Source organism: Oreochromis niloticus, linkage group LG16 (genome assembly GCF_001858045.2).
Source record: "Oreochromis niloticus isolate F11D_XX linkage group LG16, O_niloticus_UMD_NMBU, whole genome shotgun sequence".
Classification (NCBI taxonomy): Eukaryota; Metazoa; Chordata; class Actinopteri; order Cichliformes; family Cichlidae; genus Oreochromis; species Oreochromis niloticus.
In genome coordinates, this window is record NC_031987.2 from 3,577,304 (window position 1) to 3,598,416 (window position 21,113).

The 21,113-nt window shown below is 39.7% G+C and overlaps 2 protein-coding genes and 1 long non-coding RNA gene across 4 annotated transcripts in view; 1 reads left to right on the forward strand and 2 right to left on the reverse strand.

Moving 5' to 3' along the window:
• ube2f (ubiquitin-conjugating enzyme E2F (putative)) overlaps nt 1-5,897 on the reverse strand; it is a 54,042-nt gene extending 48,145 nt beyond the window's left edge. Inside the window, exons 1-3 of one of the 2 annotated variants that reach the window (XM_019353218.2) lie at nt 5,665-5,897; nt 4,985-5,168; nt 2,485-2,669 (exon numbers count right to left, since the gene is read on the reverse strand). In XM_019353218.2, the coding sequence (XP_019208763.1) occupies nt 2,485-2,599 (115 nt within the window). In that variant the 5' untranslated portion in view covers nt 2,600-2,669; nt 4,985-5,168; nt 5,665-5,897. The remainder of the gene's footprint in view (nt 1-2,484; nt 2,670-4,984; nt 5,169-5,664) is intronic. The other variant, XM_003443286.5, reaches the window with a different exon arrangement.
• Nucleotides 5,898-13,893: 7,996 nt separating this feature from the next.
• Nucleotides 13,894-17,026, forward strand: LOC102077911 (uncharacterized). Its single transcript, XR_265974.4, has 3 exons — nt 13,894-14,739; nt 15,777-15,839; nt 16,038-17,026. It is a non-coding gene; the product is annotated as an uncharacterized LOC102077911 (long non-coding RNA).
• A 644-nt stretch (nt 17,027-17,670) lies between these two features.
• Nucleotides 17,671-21,045, reverse strand: LOC100690542 (putative methyltransferase DDB_G0268948). Its single transcript, XM_003443340.4, has 6 exons — nt 20,689-21,045; nt 20,430-20,590; nt 19,952-20,168; nt 18,671-18,774; nt 18,237-18,374; nt 17,671-17,988 (listed from the first exon to the last, which is right to left on the reverse strand). The coding sequence occupies exons 1-6, from the start codon at nt 20,797-20,799 to the stop codon at nt 17,892-17,894; spliced, it is 828 nt and encodes a 275-aa protein (XP_003443388.1). The 5' UTR covers nt 20,800-21,045; the 3' UTR covers nt 17,671-17,891.
• Nucleotides 21,046-21,113: the final 68 nt, after the last annotated feature.

Genomic DNA, 21,113 nt, shown 5'->3' on the forward strand with positions numbered 1-21,113 from the left:
GAGGCTGAAGAATGAGGAACAGTGTGATATCCTCATACACAAAGAACTCCCACTCCCACACTGGTGTTTTTATAATGAAGCAATGTTTTAGTAGCTGCACTGTCAGGAAAGTTTCTCTGCATAAAACATAAAGTCTAATATGAAATTCATGCACGAAAAAATGTCTTTTACATACAGCGCAGTGTAGCAGAGACACACAGCGAGTTACACGGTGGGCCAAAGTAGGAAAAAGGAGACGGGGAGAGAGAAGAGCAACGCAAGAAGGATAAAAGGTTGTTTTGTTCTCGCTGCCAGAGGGCGAGGTCTGGCTGAATTTTTAAAAGCGTTCAGGGTCTGTTGTGTTTTCTCACTACTGACACACTTTTCACTCCTAATTTGTGTCAGCTGGTTTAACACCTTTACCTCCTAGAAAAATCCACAACAAAAATAACCGTTGTATTTTTTCCCTCCTCTTCTCTGAGCAGCTGGTGCTGTTGGTCTGATGTGGCCTGCTGAGAATTTTTACTTTGGTAAATATGCTCTTTGAGATGTGCATAGTCTAATAATTATGTAATTCAAGGAAGTCGCTGGAGTTTCATTTGTTTCTCCACACAGAATGTGTGTACACAGTAATCTACTTAACAGCTCCCTCGGAGATAACGCCGGCTTACTGTTTTGCCTAAGGAGACCAACGATGGGCTTTTATCAGATTAAGAGTAGCTCACAGTAACAAACTTTGGCCAAAAGTCAAAGTCCTATTCAGGTTTTGAAAAGTCTTTAATCCATCACCTACAATTTAGGTCACCTGTCCCCAGCTAAGAAAAGCTAAAAGAGACTCCTTCCTTCTGGCTGAAGGTGGGTCTCTTTATAAAACTAATATGTGTAAAAACATCTGTGTGAAGTATGTTTTCGGGGTGGCTGGCTCTAAATCACCAACTTATACAGTCATGCATTCAAAAGTTAAACATGGGGTAAGCTGGGGTAATGTTGTGATCATCGTCCTCAACACAAATTTACCAACTTTATTTTGCGTCTCTGAACATGATATACTTGCACTTATAAAAAGTTTTACTCCTTTACACAAACCAAAACCCCAAACATAACAATAATACAATAAGGCCATGTGCAGCCTTTATGTTGGAGGGCTGGCAAATGTCTTACTACAAAAGTGTACAAAAGTGAAAAGTGTTTTGTTAGTGGAGGTAAAGCTTCAGGAGTGTAAGACCAAGGAAATAAGAGTCTGACAGCAGACTGTAAGATTACATGTTTGATACTAACGTCAGACAAATGTGAGTGTGAAAGTTATTTCTAGGATATTTTCTGTGTTGAAACACAAAAATTATTCATTGATCAAGAAACCAATTTGTTTACATTTCTTGGGTCTTATTGTGTTGTCATGAGCTGCAGCTGCTGCCATTATTCATGCATGTTTGACTGGCAAAGCTGTCACCTGCTGGGAGTCTCAAAGGGAATGGCATTTGGGTATTTCTGCACGTGATGCTCAAACAAAAAATTCGACTAATTAGATGTATTACCGACAACTAATATTTTAATAGAATTAATTTCCATGATTCTACGCATGTAACATAAAGAAATAAAGAAAGATCATCTCTGTGTGCACCTCTGGGTGGCGTCCTGCTATTGCAGAGCCATCACTGGAAGCCCCATTTTAACCATTTGCACTCTGGCCCTACGATGTTCTGGATCTACTTTACTGTGTCTAAAACACAAGCCTTCAACCACAGTTTCAATTTGAGGAGGAAGACGAAGTTGCAGAGCGCGGAGCAGGTGGCCAGTCTCACCTCAGGGCATGCCCACTTATAGGTTTAAACTAGAGGTTTAAAAATTGCTGCTATCACAAGTCAACATTCAAATACTAATCAGTTAAAGTACCTCTCTCTTATTTTATTACTGAACACTTGTTGTTGCCCTTTGTTTCTGAGATGCTACAAGTTCAAGGGCTACAACCCAAAATTTAAAATGTGATTTGATTATTTAAGAACATGGTTAAGTGTTTCTAACAACTCTTGAATACACACGTAATATCAGAGGAGACAGCATTTAACCTCACCCACTACGCTGGACTCGGATTTCTGAGCGTGTACTACTATGACACGAGTCAGTCAGACTGTGTTCTGCCTTTTAAAAACATTAGTAAATTACCCTCAAGGAGCATCCCTAGTATTCATGGCGCTCTGCACAGTGAATGTTTTGTCTCTGTGGTCGGAGCCAGAGAGAGAGCAAACATACAAGTGACTCTCACCCTAACCAGTGAGCACAAATGCTGGGACAGACTCCAGCCACTCCATCAAGCTAAGATGGAGAAACAGTTAAGAAGGAAGGAAGGAAGGAAGGAAGGAAGGAAGGAAGGATGGAGGAATGGATTATATTCACAAGAGGAAAACTGTTGCTACCTTGTTGAAATCTTGTTTTGTTCCTGTAATAAAAAACGAAAACTGAAACTGAAAAATGAAAAATGGACCAAATTATAAAATACCCGGGTACCTTTGGTAAGGAGGCGGTCTCTGATTGAGACCCTGTAGGTGGAGTCTGAGGCTCCGGAGGCACGGCCTGTCTTTCCTCCGTCTTCTTTCTTCAACTTACTGGCCAACGTGAGCATGGCTACGCTGATGTGATATGACTGTCAAAACCACGGTGCACCGTGCTGCAATGCACTGCTGCTCAAATGCCTGCAAACAACACAGAGCATACAGAATAAAAAGCTCAGTTATACCATACTGCATAACACACAGATGCAGAGGCATTATAAGGTAGTGACACAGCAGTCAAATAATCCTGAACTACACGAGGGAGTCTGTGTTTTCATTACAAATAAATATTTCTACTACTTCCTTTAACTGTTCTCATTAGGGGTCGCCACAGCAGATAATCTCCCTCCCCATATCCCAGCATCCTCCACTGTCACACCAACCCTCTGCATGTCTTCCTTCAATACATCCATAAACCACCTCTGTGGTCTTTCTCTTTTCCTCCTGTCTCATAGCTCCATATTAAACATCCATTGGACAATATTCCCATTGTCCCTCCTCTGTACATGTCCAAATCATCTCATCAACTTTGTCTCCAACCTGATGTGTGCCTCTCATGAACTCATTTCTAATCTTGTCCATTCTGGTCACCCGCAATGAAAATTTGCCACCTCCAGGCCGGCCTTCTGTCTTATTGTCAGTGCCACCATGTCAAGCTACAGATCCTAGCAGGTCTCACTACCATCTTGTAAAACCTCCCTTTTATTCCTGCAGCTCTCCTGTCACAAATTACCCCTGACATCCATCTCCACCCACTCCACTCAACCTGCACTCGCTTCTTCATCTCTCTTGTGGACTGTCTGTTGCACTGAATGGCTGACCCCCCCATTTAAACTCATCTACCTTCATCACCTCTGCTACTTCACCCTTACATCCATCTCCCTCTCATTCACATGTATTCTGTCTTGCTTCTACTGACTTTCATTCTTGAGACCATAGCTTCACCTATCCAGGCTCTCTTCCACTTGATCCCTACCTACTCTCACTACAGATCACAGTCATCTGTAATCATCACAGTCCATGGGTGGATGGTCAGCCTGTCCATCACCACTGCAAACAAGAAGAGCTGATCCCTGAAGTAAACTCACCCGACCTTGAACCCATCTGTCACTCCTACTGCACACCTCACCACCATCTTGCTGACCTCATACAGGTCCTGCACCACCCTTACATCCTTCTTTGCCAGTCCTCACTTCCTCATGCAGCACCACAGTTCCTCTCTGGACACCCTATCATATGCTTCCCCTAGAACATTAAAGACTTAGTGAAGCTCCTTCTGACGTTATCTATTCTTCCCCATCAACACTCTCAAAACAAACATCACATCTGTAGTAACGTTACTTGTTAACTGCAGTTATTCAAACATTCACACTGGTTTCCTCCCACAGTCTAAAATTGAGGACAAAAATTCAAAACTTCTCATGTAACTGTGGTTTAAAACATAATGCTGTTACAATCATGCACATACAGGTAACACAGAGAATAGAGAGGAGCAAACACACGGATCACAGCTCTTTCAAGGTAAATTGCATCAAAGGCAAACAGTAAAAAGTCTTCTCTATTTTTTCACAGAAAATTAGTACTACTACATATTACATACATCACTACAACTACTGTGAAAAAATGATTTTAAACTCGTTCATATGTAATCCATCTTAATTGCAACTCATAAGTAGTAATGGATAAACCTCATCATTCCTTTGCGTCTTAATTCATCTTTTTGCATACTTCCTGTGGCAAAACACTGACATATGAGACAATTTCATAATGGTGAAATATTAAAAAGAATGATATTAGAAAACCCAACTCACTGCAATTCCGAATGATGTGCAGAGACGTGCCGAAAAAGTTTTGAATTATAGATATGTTAAATATTATTTCCTGCACAATCATGCTTTTGATCTCGTAGCTACCATCTGGTTGCAGAGAAGGTGTGAATTTAGTGTGAATTTAGTGTGAATTTAGTGGGGGAGGATTCAAAGGTAACTCAAAAACAGGATCTAGTCTCGCACAACACAACATTTCCATCAACAGAAGGAAATCTTACTGCACACATTCCTTCTGTGTGATAAGCAGGTCAAGACATCATGGAGTGTTATATTTCTTTCAGGGTCACTACTCGTACAGTACAGTCCACAGTCAGTCATGGGCTGGAAGTTTTCATGACGAGAAAACAGATGGACCTTGAATCCAGGAACACAGATATACTGTAAACAAACAGTGTCTGAGGCGGAATGTGACCCTGGCTGTTAAGGGTAAATCATCAGTGGGTCACACTGAGGACAGCACTGGCTTGCTGTCATTTGGCCTATCTTATCTTTTTCCTGACAGGTTACATTTTTTTATCTGGAACATCATGAGACATTGCAAATGCAATATTTGTCCTCCGCTCTCATCTGACATCAGACTCAATCGTTTTGGTCTTTTGAAAACATCATGTGCCACGGTGCTCTTACTGTGATACTGCTTCACAGACAGCGCAGGCTGCAGCTCCCGGTCAGTGTGAATCCAGTCTGAACGATGTGGGAAGCAGAGAGGTATCAACTATCAGCGGACCGTGAAATGTGTGTCACTGCGCCTGAGTCAAGGCCCACCTGCCTCAGCTGTCACTCACTGCTGCACCTCCTTGACACATAGTACCTGGATGCCGGTCAAACAGTAAGCAGGCAACATATGACACATCTGTCAGTCCTACCGCAGTTCCAGCGATCAGCGAAATTGAAAATGTAAATCCCAAACTTCCCCAAAACCCAAAACCCAAACCGAACGTGACCCAAACTAGAAGGAGCCGGCTCCCTTCTTATAGCACCCAAACCAAACAGGGGTGTAGTCCACGAGTTAAACCTTTGTGCGGGGCTGAAAGTGATTCAAACACATTCAGGACTCGTACTAAAACTTTTCAGAGTGAAGTCACTGCCTCGTCTCCGAGCTGTGGGCTGCTGTGCAACCGTAAAATAACAACAACAAATGGCTCACACTGCTCAGCACGGCTAGCTGGACACTATGTCCAAGCTCATAAGCAGCCTCGGCTCGAGGTTATTCCTCTCTAAAAGTAGATGGGAGCAGCTGTACAGCTGAAAGTTGCCCGCAAAGTCTGTGTGCTAACTGCTGTTAGCCTGTGTGTGATCTGTGTTACCTGCTGTCTCAGAGCTAGCGCTCCGCGCTACACCATAATCAGCCGCCCCTCCTCTGCTCGGGCCGCAGTCTGCAACTCCAGCCGAGGGTCGTAGCAGCTCCGTGCGCCTGTAAATAACCTCAAAAATGACGCCCTGGAGGCACGAAATGGATATGAACTGATTTAGGAATCAGCTGTCAGAACTTCGCTCCGGTGTCATGGGCAACGGAAGTGCAGTGAGTAGTTTACTTTATTGTTGTCCGTGTAGACACTGCAGCTGATAAATAGTTCCGCAGGGCGGCAGCCGTCTTCTCGTCCGTTCTAGTAAGTTCCAGTTTAAAATGAGCAGTAGATGATATGATTATTTAAAAAATTAATTACAGAAATAATTTAACATTACACTGGTATATTATTTGTACATCTGCACGTGCATTAAATTTATGTCATTAACTACAGCAGCATTTCTTTGTCATGTTGAAAAACTGAGACGTACATTTTAAAAGTGTATGTCTTTTTTCTTATATTGAGATCTTCCAGGGATTCATTGTGCAGTTAAACTAAAGATCAGAGTGGGCTGTAGTTTGAGTTTGACACTGTTTCTCTAAAAGGACTTGGCAATGAGTAAAATATTTCCACTTCTCCACAAATAATGTGTGTTTATATATAATTATGAGCTGCATGTAACCAGATATATTGTTTTCAATGGAGTCAAAAATGGGAAACATTTAATTGTTTTTATTTGATGAAAAGACGGGATACATTTTTGTTCTGCACGCACACTATAAATACTAGTCCTCGCATAAATTCAGTGATTCTTTATCAAAGTACAGACCTGCCACAGCTTAATGCCTCTGCATTTTTTCAGACTTAAGGTATATATTTGACCTTCTTCTTCCTCCTCCCCGTCTTCCTCAGTAGCACAATCCTTACTCACTGCCTTGAAATGACTTCATCATAACTGGAGCCTGAGTCTGAAGGGCTTTCAGGGAAAAATCTCAGTCAGCCTGAGTACTGCACTCACCTTTCTTTTGACATGACATAAGATAACTTTGCCACCCTGACGGTATACATGTTTCAATATAGCTATAATGTACTTATATACTTGTGCTAATAACATGTTTGTAATATGAGCAGTGAATATTAACATGTCAACCATGAACATTTGAAACTACATTTTAAATAAAGCATATCAGCCATCTTATTCTGGCAAAGCATCACCTGTTTTCAAAATTAATCAATAACTCAATATTTTTTTTACCATTATACTTCATCAACACTCTAAAACAAGAGTGTTTCTGAGGAACCAAGTTGTGTGATCCATAATGCATGTACAAGATACATTTTAAAGGGTTTGAAAAATGTAAACTCATGAGAAGAAAGAAAAGGAGAAACGTTGTATAGACAAAGAGGAGTAAATGCAGTCATGTGACCAATGGGAAACTAGGACACGGTGCAGTTTGTGGATTGAGTGAAACAGTGGAGCATCTTTGATTAACATATGTAAAATATCAGTAAGTAAAAGAAAACACTGAACAAAAGTGGAGAAATACACGAGTGCAAGTGAATAGTTTCAATATGTGTTTGTTGATACAAAACAGCTGCAGTCTTTTTATGAGGAGGCTGGAATCACTTACACTCGGGCCATGTGGATAATTAAATACACCTACAGGTCCTTCTGCACTATTAATTTGGTTGAAGTCTGGACTTTGCAGCACCGGATGCCTCGCTTTTCACTCTAGAATACTTTAGCATACGGAGGAGCTCATGGTCGAATCAGTTGCTGCAAGGTGCCCAGGGACTGTCCCGGCAAAGCAAGCCCAAATCATCACCCTCTCAGCACTGGGCTTGACACTTGGAATGAGGTGTTTGTGCTGATGTGTTGTGTTTGTTTTTCCACATGTGGTGCTATGTTATAGACAAACATCTCCACTTTGGTCTCATCTGTCTAAAGCAAACTTTTCCAGAAGTTTGGGTTTGTTCAGAAGCAACTGAAAGATGAGGCTTTCTCCTCGTAACCCTTTCAAATATTGTTTGGTCTTTTTCTAATTGTAATGTAATGAACTTTAATGTCTAAGAACTGCGCAAACAATGTACAAAGCAGCAAATAAATCTTTGCCCCACAACATTCAGAAGTTCTTCCAAATAAGACAAAATACTCATGACCTGAGAGGAATCCTTATGTTCAGCAAGCCAGCAGTAGGGACAAATGTAAATAAAAGAGCATTACAGTCACATGAGTTAGTGTGTGGAACACCTGTACAGATGAAATCAAGAAAAGTACATCAATACACAAATTCACACGATTGTTTAAAAATAATAAATTGCATTAATATAGGAAATATTCCTCTCAGTGACTGAGTTGTCTCATTGTGCTCTATTGAAGCCTTGTCCTCCTTTTTATAGATCAAAGCCAGAGTAACCCAAGCTTAAAGCGCTCATTAAGGTATCTGTAACATAGATATAAAATAGGCTCAGAGATTAAGCAGGTGTTAACCACAGCGTGCTTAGTTTATGTAAAAATGTAGTTTGTTATTGTTTCGGTTTAAGTGCTGAAATTGTTTTATGTGTTGTATATGAGTGCAGACTTGTATATAGTTAAACATGTACGGATCATATAATGTCGAATTCTGAATGTGGATTTGTAAGTAATAAAAGTTGAAATACGGGGGTAGGAACAGGAAAAGTGTAGACTTCATCCTACTCTGAGCACACTCATTCTGTAGACATAGATATATACATGAAACTTGATGGTTTTTAAGTTTTGTTTTTTCTTGTTTCTCTTGTTATTTCAGATATATCTGCATGTTCAAATTAAAATCCTATCTATCTATCTATCTATCTATCTATCTATCTATCTATCTATCTATCTATCTATCTATCTATCTATCTATCTATCTATCTATCTGTCTGTCTGTCTATCTGTCTATCTATCTATCTATCTATCTATCTATCTATCTATCTATCCATCTATCTATCTATCTATCTATCTATCTATCTATAAAATACTAACTGAGGCCTGTACAGTCTGAGATGTAGTTCTTGGGTTTTCTCCCCATCGTTGCAGAGTCTGACCGTTGGGGATGTCTCAGGAGGAAGAGCAGCTCCGCCTAGGAAGATTGTAGGATTGGATTTGCAGCACCTGTCTGATACTTTTCCTCTTAATCCCTTTGGAAGCTGTAAGGATGCTCCATAAAGTCCTGTGCAAACCTTTCTGACTGTAAATGCAAAGATAAAGAGAAATCACAGAAAAATTAAAAATGTAGTATTCTTTGTGAAGGTGTTCTCTTGCATTGCAGTGCAGGGCAAAGGTTCATAAATTCAAATGTTAGGATGCTTATGAAGAAGCATCTATGTATGAAATGAAAACCTCCTGTTTGCCATGTCTGCACAAAGACACACAAACACACTCAGAAATATAAAGCGGAGCATTTGCTGTTTGACAGAACGTATTTTTCTTGGAGCAAACCCAGTTCGCCCTAAAGTATTTGGACAAAACTGTGATTCACTCGGCCAGTTGTTGTAGGAACGAGGGTGGTGCTGTCACTGTAAACAAGCGCATGCTCTTGACTGACCCGTCTGATTAGATAAGGGTCTTAAAAAAAGAGGGGCATATTAATCTTGCAGCGGGTGTGCGTTCTGTTTTTCATCTACATGTGTTTAGACAGGTGTTGGCCATCAGGCTTTCTGGCCAAAGGATTTACCCCGTGACTGTGTGACGTTCACATCCTCGCTTCACACAACGCGTTTGTTATTCAGAGGATGTCCAGTAACAACAAAGCGTACATCTGTATTTATTTGTGGGAGTGTTGGTGCTTCATTGTAGAGATCGAGAACCAAAGTAAATAAATAAATATTTATAATGAATAGTGTAAAAATTACACTCGAACCCAGAGCAAATAAATACCCTCATAAATCAATGAGAGTTTTAGCCTAAAGAGAGAGCAAGAGATCAAGAACACACACTAAAGAAATGGACAAATTAGACTTTCGGTCCTTAAATGACCCCAATCCAGTACTGAAAATCAAGGCATTTACTAAAATTATGTATACTGTCACGTCAGGGCCTCAGATATGGGCAGAAATCTGTGCCATCAGAAACTGAATTTGAATAAGTTAAATTTGAATTTGAATTACTCGGATTGAATCTGAATTGTAACTTGAATGAAAGCTTTTGAAAACTGAATTTGAATTAGTCTAATTTGAAATTGAATTTATGGTTTGAAACTGCATTTTATCCTTTAAAAATTCAGCTCTCGAATAATTTCACATTCACTTCTCACCATTCAGTTTCAGTTCTACAATTCAATTTCAGTTCCAAAATTCAGTTTTTTGGGACTTACATCCGGTTCCGGTTCAAGCGCAGATTAATAGAACTACAGACTGATAGCGTTACTGACGGAATCTACAGCGTCTTGAGCTGAATTAAGACTTCAGAAGTCATTCGTCATGTCGAATGACCAGCGGATAAACTCTCAGGTTGGTAATAAATGTATTACATGTATAAGAACAAGCGTCATGTTAACAATTGATAGCCGTACAGTAACCTTTATGCTTATTGTAGCTGCTAGCTAAAAACGCTAATTTAGCCTAGTTTGCCCTGGATTCAGCTTTGACAGACAAATATGATCGACTGTTTCTAGTAGAATTCCAAAGTTGTCATCTTGTACCCTCTCAGAGCCCTGTATGCTTGCAGAGACCCCTACAGTAAGGAAACATGCAAAACGCTGTCCAAACCTTTGTATTTGAGCTTTATTTATGTCTTACACAGCATCCCAACTCTTTAGCGAACTTAATAACTTTAGCTAAAGTGAATAGTTAGTCTTATTCATTAGTGCAGCGTTACTGGATCACCTCTGTTTGAAGTGATATAATATGATATACAACTATCACTGTGTTTAACTATCATAATAATTCTTAGGGTACTGAGTGCATGCTTAATTAGATTTTTTTTTTTAAAACATACTGCTCCATTGCTATGTTTGACAGGCTGAAGTTGTCGGGTCACCTCCTAAATCGACCATCTTTTACAGGTGTTTTGTGCCAGAAATGGAGTGTCCACTGAAGACTGAAGATACTGAATCTCTACGCCGTGCCATTGATCCCTCCTGTGCCTTCATCTAGACAAGAGACATTAACTTAACCACTCTCACATGCTCTGTACCTACATCACCTTCCCTGACAGTCGTAGCTTGGCTCATCTGAGGGTGAAATTATAAGAATGTGTTATTTTGCAAAGTGCTCTCTAGGGTTCCTAAATAAAATATGGCATTGAGGTCATTTCTTTTGAATTAATCCCTTCTTCTGAAATATAAGAACCTCTCCTGGTTTAAATGGCACTTTCTGTTCTTTACTTCCTGTTCCACTCCCAACCCCAAATAGATGCTGACAAGCTGACACAGTAACATGGAAGAGGGAAAGAAGCTGGAAAGGACTACTACAAATAAACCCAATGCCTAACAATGAAAAATGTAAAATAAGAACAATAATAATAATAATAAAGATAAAAGATGAAGTAACAAGTTTTTTGTTTTTTTGTTTATTCCAAATGATCATCCAGATGTCTGTGACATGTGATGACAAACACCATAATGGAAGGCCTTAGTCATCACATGCTTAAACTCATCATATATTTTTGCATATGCTGAACAGGCAGTCAGACATGCTGTAACTGTGGGGTAGAAAACTGCATGAACACCATACAGCAGGGGTCTCAAACTCCAGTCCTCGAGGGCGCATGGAAAAGTTGCATGACACCGGCCTTCGAGGACTGGAGTTTGAGACCCCTGTCATATTCCATATGACAGGTGTGGTTGAACTTCATGAAGACTCTGAAGTTTCTCTTCTCTTCTGGCAGGACAGGAATGTCGCCTTGTCCTGTGAACCACCGTAAGGATGTACTTAGAGTAGAACTGGACTGTCACCGGCCTCAGGCTCTTCACCTTTTCAAAGACAAAGCAGTCATTTAGATAAAATATTAGATATTGTTTACCTGTAAATGCACAAAGAGAATTTAGAAATGTAATTATTGTCAAGAGTGAACAAGCACTGATAGTGTAATTTACATCTGTGGCCAAACGTTTAGAGAATGAGAAGTGTTGTTTATTTACAAAGTTTGCTGTTTCAGTGATAGTTGTATATCATATTATATCACTTCAAACAGAGGTGATCCAGTAACGCTGCACTAATGAATAAGACTAACTATTCACTTTAGCTAAAGTTATTAAGTTCGCTAAAGAGTTGGGATGCTGTGTAAGACATAAATAAAGCTCAAATACAAAGGTTTGGACAGCGTTTTGCATGTTTCCTTACTGTAGGGGTCTCTGCAAGCATACAGGGCTCTGAGAGGGTACAAGATGACAACTTTGGAATTCTACTAGAAACAGTCGATCATATTTGTCTGTCAAAGCTGAATCCAGGGCAAACTAGGCTAAATTAGCGTTTTTAGCTAGCAGCTACAATAAGCATAAAGGTTGTACGGCTATCAATTGTTAACATGACACTTGTTCTTATACATGTAATACATTTATTACCAACCTGAGAGTTTATCCGCTGGTCATTCGACATGACGAATGACTTCTGAAGTCTTAATTCAGCTCAAGACGCTGTAGATTCCGTCAGTAACGCTATCAGTCTGTAGTTCTATTAATCTGCGCTTGAACCGGAACCGGATGTAAGTCCCAAAAAACTGAATTTTGGAACTGAAATTGAATTGTAGAACTGAAACTGAATGGTGAGAAGTGAATGTGAAATTATTCGAGAGCTGAATTTTTAAAGGATAAAATGCAGTTTCAAACCATAAATTCAATTTCAAATTAGACTAATTCAAATTCAGTTTTCAAAAGCTTTCATTCAAGTTACAATTCAGATTCAATCCGAGTAATTCAAATTCAAATTTAACTTATTCAAATTCAGTTTCTGATGGCACAGATTTCTGCCCATACTCAGAGATCAAAACCAGAATAAAGAGGGGGATTTAAAACAAAGTTTGTTACTTTTATACCCAAAGGAGGCAATTAACTGACAGAAGTGCCCCTTAAGGAATTTCTGAGTTCTGTTTATCTTTTCAGAAACATCTTGAAATTGAAATGTTTAATTAGCTTCTGTCAGCTTTGATGTCTGAAGCCCATCGGTGCCTTGGAAAATATTCAGCCCAAGTGAAAAAAACAGCGGCATGTCCCATAGAAACGTATTAGGATTTATCTTCTGCTGCTATGTTGTCTACAAGCCGGTGGCTCTGGATTGTCCTTGAAGGCAGATCTTTAATCTTCATTTCCCTTCCATGACTCAGATTCTGTCACGCTGCTTGGAAAATATTACAGAAGTTATTATTTTATAACTCTAAAAGACTGAAGCTATGCTCCTCACAGTGCATGTGCTATTTTGAGGTACTCACTTGATTTAATGTCACAGTAATTTGACGTTTTAAGTCGAGCTGTGGAGACTGCTTACCGCTTTTGGTGACTTTATTATCAAGTTACAGCAAAACTAATGAGTTTCCAACTTTAAACCACAGGATACCAGTCATCGCATTTCCATGTAATTATTCGCTTCCGAGCCAGCTTCATTACACAGCTGCCTCAAAAATAAACAAAAACAATCAGCTATATTTATTTATTTATTCCTAAAATTTACAAGCAATTTCATACAGTACACAATCAGCTGAATTGAATTTCAGTGTATTTTATTTTAAATTTTATATTTTTTATATTATATTTATATTTTATTATATTTACCTACATGTACTTAGTACCCGACAATAAGGGGGTAACAAGTCAGGTTTTTACAGAACACAAAGAAATCATTATATTATCGGCCAATTTAAGTAGCTTCTAAGTACAGGGTAAGTAAAAAAAGAACAGTTGAACACAGAATATCCATCATGCATATCAATATAAGGAAGATGATTTTTGCATCTTTATTTTAATAAATAACGATGTAAAAAGGTAAGTCACTCAATAGTACAGCGTACTTATAATGTAGGATGGGGAAATATTGCTTGTTTTCTGTAAAAACTGTGTTGTAAAAGCACTTAAAATGACTGTATGTTTCAACTATTTCTTTGGTGACAATTCACAGGTCACCTAAATAATGTACCAGTTAAACTGTTATTGATACTTTATTAAACTGCTGTATGTCGTTTCTACTGGTTTTCTGTGTCCAAGGACGACAGCTAAAAAGAACCTTCTTTGTTATTTCTAATTCATTTTCTAACTGGCACAATAAACATCTATAGTTTATGGGTGAACCATAGATTTGATCATATTTTTTCAGAAACCAAAGTACTGAATAAAAAGAAAAAATAGAGTTTTAACAAAGATTTTTCTTAAATGTCCCCAGAAGTACCCCTGGTCTCTGAATGCACAATAAAGTCATGTCTGGCTGTCAATTCAGATTACACTGTGACTGCAGCAGCAGTGACATCAGCCCCGGAGGCTCCAGTCTTAATCATGCAGAAACAAAAAGCTACACTTGGGGCTTTGCTCTCCCCACTGGACCAAATGACCCAGATGTTGGCACAGTGTCCAATCAGTTTAAAGGAAAATGTATCCACAAGAACATGAGTAATGCTTGTGATATCATTTTTATACGATTATTATGTCTGTTGCAAACTTTCTATTATCAGCTAGGTTCTATCAAAAATCAGTTACTATTGTGTGAGAAAAAACAATCCATCCTTGTCTGATTCAGGGACCAGGGGTTTTCTTAGAGCGAGAAACAGAGCACAGTGCAGACAGGATGCCAGTCCGTCTCTGCACTAACACTTACACCGATTAGGAGTAATGCTCTGACTGCTGACAGGTGAACTGAATGACACTGATTATCTCCTCATCATGGCACCTGTTAGTGGGTGGACCTTATCAAGAAGCAGGTGAACATTTTGTCCTCAAAGTCGATGTTAGAAGCAGGAAAAACGGTGAGTTTTGAGTCTGACAAAAGGCCAAACTGTGATGTTAGATGACTGCGTCACGACCACAGCTCTTGCGGGGTGCTCCTGGTTTATAGGGATCGATCAAAAGTGGTCCACGGTAGGAACAGTGGTAATCCAGTGATGGGTCATGGACGACCAAGGTTCATGGATGCACATGAGGAGTGAAGGTATGGTCTGATCCAACAGACGAGCTTCTGTAGCTCAAAGTTTAAAAAACAAAAAAGGTTGTGCTGGTTCTGATAGAAAAGTATCTGAATACACAGAAGATCAGATTTTTGCTTATAGCTGCAGATCAGTCATGCTTATACCTGATGGTAAATACAGACAGCCATCAACCTTGCTGCCTTGTTGGCTTTTCTTTCAGACTAATTTATGTGTGAAATGTAGAAGAATGTTATGAGCTGAAATTCCCTTCAGTAGTTATTCCTGAGCAGAGTAAGACATGTAGCTTAGTGCTGCCACGTGTATCAGGCACAAATTTGTCATGTTAGAAAAAGGCATACTTTTTGTGTCAAACCCATTACAAGCAATCCACCTTTACTCATGTACCATTAGATGTGGTGTTATTGTCGTAGGTGAGCTTTAGGAATACGCGACGTGACATGGCAAAGTGCTGAAAGTAGAAATGTGTCAAAAAGTAGACCTGATGGCAGTATTTGGTCATGCTGTCCTCGGGCATGCGGGAAGCTGATGTGTAACGTGCAGTGTTTGCAAGTACCAGAAAACACAGGCTTACTGAGTCACGAGAGGACTGTTTGTGCTATCTTGTTTTCATTTTACGATGTATGCTCTACAAAATTATTTGTCTGTTATTAATATCCTTGCTTTGGTTGTTAATGCGTAACATTTAAGACTGCACAGATGGAAACGTGTACAGCAGACAAATCAGACATGCTCATTGTTTGACAGAACATCTCACTTGGTTTGAAGTTGCTCCAGCGCATTCTGCAGAATTCAATGAGAGTTAGTATGAGAGCCTGGCGTCTCTGACGTACAGCACAGAGTTTTCTTCTGTCACAAATCACCGCACACACGCGCTGACAAAACTAAAACTCTTCCTGAGCCCCTTTGCTTCTGTTTGATCATTGTATACGGATGGAGGAGGAACAAAGGAGGAGGATGCAAATGAGCTCTAGCTCATATTTGTATATTCAAATATTTGCTTATTCAAACTCTGGGCTGCCTCTTTTTTCCTTTCCTTCAGGCTCGTCTAGTGGTGGTGTTTCCTCGGAGTATGTCCTACTCATCTCATCCTCTTCTTCCGCAGGTCTTTGTTTCGCTTTTTCCTACAGGTCATTATTGCAGATCTAGTTAGGCCAGTAAATCTTCAAAATGTTCCTTAGGCAGATGCTGATGTGCTATTGATGTAGCCTTTGTCATCTTCCAATGTTCTGCAACATAGAGCAACACTGATTTAACATCAGAGTTGAAGATTCTGATCTTGGTTTGTATTCTTGACTTCCAGATGGTCTTCAAATTATTTCCAGCTTTCATGTTATTTTTGGTAATTTCCCATTAAAATCAGAAACTGTTACATAGACACAGACTGTGTCCAAAGATGAAGAGTCTGCAGAGACGCATGCACAGAGTTGTGCAAAGACGCAATTCAAAAGCAGATCAATAAAAATAAATTACTTCAAGCCGACTTTCTGCTAAGCTTTGTCAGCAGCCTGAGTGAACAGATGTGATTTCAAAGGACAGACAGCTATTGAATTCATCCCATATTCTTTAGATAATAGCACAGTGCTTATAATGAGATCTGAATGGAGCCCATGCACTTGAAACAGACAGAAAGGAGGACTCAGATGTGCCACAGTAAACTGTTGTATTTAATACATGAAAGTAATATTATTTACAACTATTATTCTATCATTGTTTAAATCAGCTATAGCCTTCACTACATTAATTATATTAAGCAGTAAAAAATGCCAATAATGCTCAAAGGAAACGAAAAGGTTAAAGGTAAAAAAAAAAAGAAAAAGAAAATCATTAAAAAATCCAGAAATTGGAAGAAGAAAATCAAAAAGCACCGGCAGGTGAGAATGTCATGTTTTTTACTGTTTAACAGATGCTGTTAGATACTTCTGCCTCGTCAGAGGAGGAAGACATGAAGATACTGTAAAAATAAAATGATAAAGAGTGAAACAAAATAGAGGTAACTACATATTTTGAGGATGTCCTGTCAGGTTAAAGAAAAAGCAGACCTACTTCAGATTAGGCAAACATGCCTACTTGGCTCTCCTGAGTCAAACCATGATCTCAAGTCATGCCAGCAGCAACAAGTGGCACTCTAACACTGACTGTTTAACACTCCTGCACTGCCAGTACTATAATGTGTTTATAATAAAGGTCCTCCGTTACAAAGTCAGGGTTTATAAGAACGTAATAAAGGCTGTTTAACCATAACAAATATGACAAAGTTACTCTTAGCTCAGTAAAGACAAGAATACAAAAGGATTATTCTGGAGAACAAGCCCATAAATCCACTGTGGTCTGTAATGGGATGAAGGCCGTAAGAAGTTCAAAGGTTTTCTAAAGCCTTGTAGACAAAAGGGTGATATAAAGTCTTAGAGAACTGTTAAGAAGCAATAGCCACTCCAACCCCTTCTGATAGTTAAGGAAATTATATTTTCTCACTGAGATTCTCAGCAAACAAATGTAAGAAAAGCTGCAATGAACTTTCAAAGACTGATGGTTGAAAATAGCTTTAGCACACCGACATTAAGATAACAGGGGCTTCATTTACATCTCCTCCTGGGCAATGAAGCCAGGCAGACACTGATGATGATGATGATGATGATGAAGAAACCAAGGATACAGCAGTCGGGTTTTAATGGTGGAGCTTTCCCAGAGTTACAAAAACCTGATCTGAATCGTCTGTCATCAATAGAACATTGATCAATGCCTCCCTCTAGTGGCAACTTATGAAACACCATGAATGCCTCGCATGTTTCTCAATCAATATCAATATCAATAAATATTTACACAACCTTCCTGTGCAACTTCTCTATGAAAAGGCTGGTTTTGTAAAAGCTGGATTATTAAGTGTGATGATGAATATCACTCTTATGTTTGTACGGTAAATGCACACACGTGACTTATTTTAGTGAAAATACAGGAAATAAATGATGTCATTAAAGCATTATATAGCACTATTTGTTTCTGAGCTTGCCCTAAATTTTAAGTATCAAGGAGAAACATTTGTGCACAGAGAAGCTGATGAAGAAAAAACAGAAACAGGACATGTTTTCTTCTGGATCCTTAATTAGGTTCATTATTATTGTTTGTTTGTTTTTTTTTTTAATGGAGACGACAGGTGTCAGGCTTCCTGTGGTTTGCAGGCCAAAAGGTAGTAATACTTGACAGCCACCACCACCTCTGTCTCTGCAGAGGTCACCTTCATTACAGACATCAGCCTATGCAGAGAAACACAGGAAGCAGAGCGCATGATAATTCAGCTAGAGGGACTCATTTAGACAACACTGAACGACAGTCTTATACCTATAATTGTGTTTTTTCCACTAACATCATTATCACCCACAAAACCTGCTGACATGTTTGTCATGTTACTGTATGTAATAGATTTTAACACTGAGGAACATTAAGCTGTCAAAACACATTATCATCATTATGACACATATACGCTGTGAAGGTCCCAGTTCACCTGTGACAGATGTCCTGGGAGAGTCTGGAGGCCTCCTGCGGGTCGTCTCTCAGCAGAGCCTGATAACTGGAGAAAGACTCCACCAGCCCCATGTAGCTGGACAGAGGCATGGTCTTTCTGTCCCACAAACACTCCTGCCTGTAACACAAAATACACTCGCGGCATGAACACAGTCAGTGGATATATATACAATACACACACAATACCCGTCAGACATGCCAAAGGGATCTTTTTAAAAGTGGATACTGAACATTAAAATAGCTAAAGTGAATTTTTTTAAATATTACAAATTACAAAGCACACAACATCTCAAAGCTGAAAATGCTGTAAAGAATTAAAACATCTTTTACATTAGTAGTCTGGCATTACATGGTAATCTGCTGCAAAAGCTTCTCTACTAAGAAACAATTAGAGTTAGGATTAGCATTACTTACCACTCCTTGTGAGGGTAGGGAATAGTTTCTAAGGCCTCCCGGTACAAGTTAATAGAGCTCACTCCAAGGTGGGGGCTGCGGTGTGGCTGCAAGGCTGCATAAAACTGGCAAATTCAACAGAAAAGGCCATGAGAAGTATTTATTATGAATTTGTTACTAATATGACAAAGAGCATCAATCAGACATAACTCAGTGATATCCATGTTATGATAACTATGAGCTGTGTGTTACAGTCCACTCAGAGTTAGTGCATCTTCACTGGTGTCTCACTCATCAACTAAAACAGCTGCACCCCTCAGTTCAGGCTGTTTTACCAAAAACCTCCTCTAGATGGTGTTGGAATTAAATAATTTGCAGTGCCTCAATAATGCTATGCTTTTTATTAATGATAAGTGTTAAATAAAGTTATATAGTGTAGTATTAAGTGGACACAGCCCTGAAAAAGAAAGGCATGAGAACATGTGTCCTTGGGGAGTAGAAAGCTGCAGACTCTCGCTCACACTTGCCTGGGAAAAATGTGGATAAGAGGGGACTATCTCTAGTGGAAAGTTACTGAGACACTGTTGTTTTGACTAGAATGAGAGCGCTTCTGTAATAAAACTGTTAGGGGCACAACCATTTTGAGATCCAGGGCAATGTGTCATGCAGGAAGTGTTGATATTTACAATGGCAGCGCACATCATCTTAGTTTCTTAACAACAAAGCGATCCAAACTCTGATGAGGCGTGTGTCCTTATATTTGCCCGACACCAAGAGCTGTTTCTCTGGATGATGAGGCGATGAAGCTGGTGCATAAAACGCCACCGAAAGCAGAGGAGATGCTTCCTTTGTTATTATTTATTATCTTTTGGGAGTTGTTAGAAATCACCGTTGTTCACTGCTCACATTACTATAAAATAACATCTGAGGGACACACAACTGCTCCTTCCTCATATATTTATTAGTTAGAGGGTAAAAAAGTCCACCTTAAAACAGACTTTGCACACAGGAACATTTAGTCCTTTTTACATAAAGCATTTCTGTAAGAATTATTTAGTTTAAATGTAACTATTTTAACAGAAATCACCAAATGACTTCACTGGACATGAATATCAGGCTTGAATAATGTTTAGTCTTAAAGAAAAGAGTTGTTTTATTAATCATATGACTTACTTGTGTATAACTGAGTGCTCAAGTATTTTTCCAGAAATGGTTTTGCTGCATTGCTTTAAAAACCACTAGACTATAAACAGTGGTAACGAGAACACAGCAGTCTATTCTAGGTGGATATTATGCGAGCACCTCTTTGCAGACTTGGCTTAGTGAGTGCGAGCAGCAGTCGGGGTAGCTGAGCTCCATGTCAATGGTGTAGTTGAGCAAGGCTAAGCAGCCGCGGGGCTTCAGGACCCTGTGGACCTCTTCAAGAAAGCGTGGCCTGTCAAACCAGTGGAAGGCAGACATGGCCGTCACCAGGTCCACTGAGCTGTCAGCGAGTGGCAGCTCCTCAGCACCACACTGTCTGAAGATGGAAGAGGAGCAAAGGCCAAATGAAACTTTTGACTGGCTGCAGCATTATTTTTCAGAGTGTTTATGCAGGACTTCTGACAACACGTAGCTCGCGGCAGAACAATGTAACCCCTGTCCTGTGAAGGCTGGTCATGCTGTGAGGCTCACATTGTGGAACACTTTCCTACTAGAACTGAACAAATGGTGTTTTTGTTTTTTGTTTTTTTACAGGCAAGAGTTTTGATAAATTCTGACTTGTTTGGTCTTTTCTTACTTGTACGTGATGTTCGGTTCTTTAGCGTGCTCCAAAGCCACTTCCAGCTGGGCGGGACTCACGTCAGTGCCCACCACAGAGGCGAAGTGTCTGGCCAGCAGCAGCGTGCCCTGTCCTGAGCCGCAGCCCACGTCCACTGCCAGCTCGAAGGGCCGACCTTTCTGACAAAATATTCAACATGTTGTTAACGTGCTGTAAATGTTTGATGGCAGTTTACAGTAGAAATGATTCTCAAAGGAGAAGCATTTGTCACACTTACATGTTTTTCCAGGAAGTCGAGCACATGTTGAATTAGATGATCTGATGGAGAGATCCTGTACCTCCAGTAGGAAGAAGCATGCTGCTTGCCTTCAAACAGGCGGTAGGCCATGGTGAGCTGACGCCTTGTTAAACAGCTGAACAAGCATCAGTTTAAATAATAACAGTTACCTAATGTGGTGTTCTTTTTGTCGGTGTATTTTTTCTTTTTGACCAGATAAGAGAAGTGAAACTCTACACTCCACTGTGAGAATCAGCAGTCAGTCACACACACACACGCATACGGCACACAAACACTAAAGAGAGGCACACAGTGGAGTGGGAGGTCCCACTCCTTCTGCCCAAACCTGCTTTGCTTCATAATTAGGGCCTTTTAAAGAGACAGTAGTCTTTTTATGCTCCTATTTTTTGCTTGTTGTTATTATA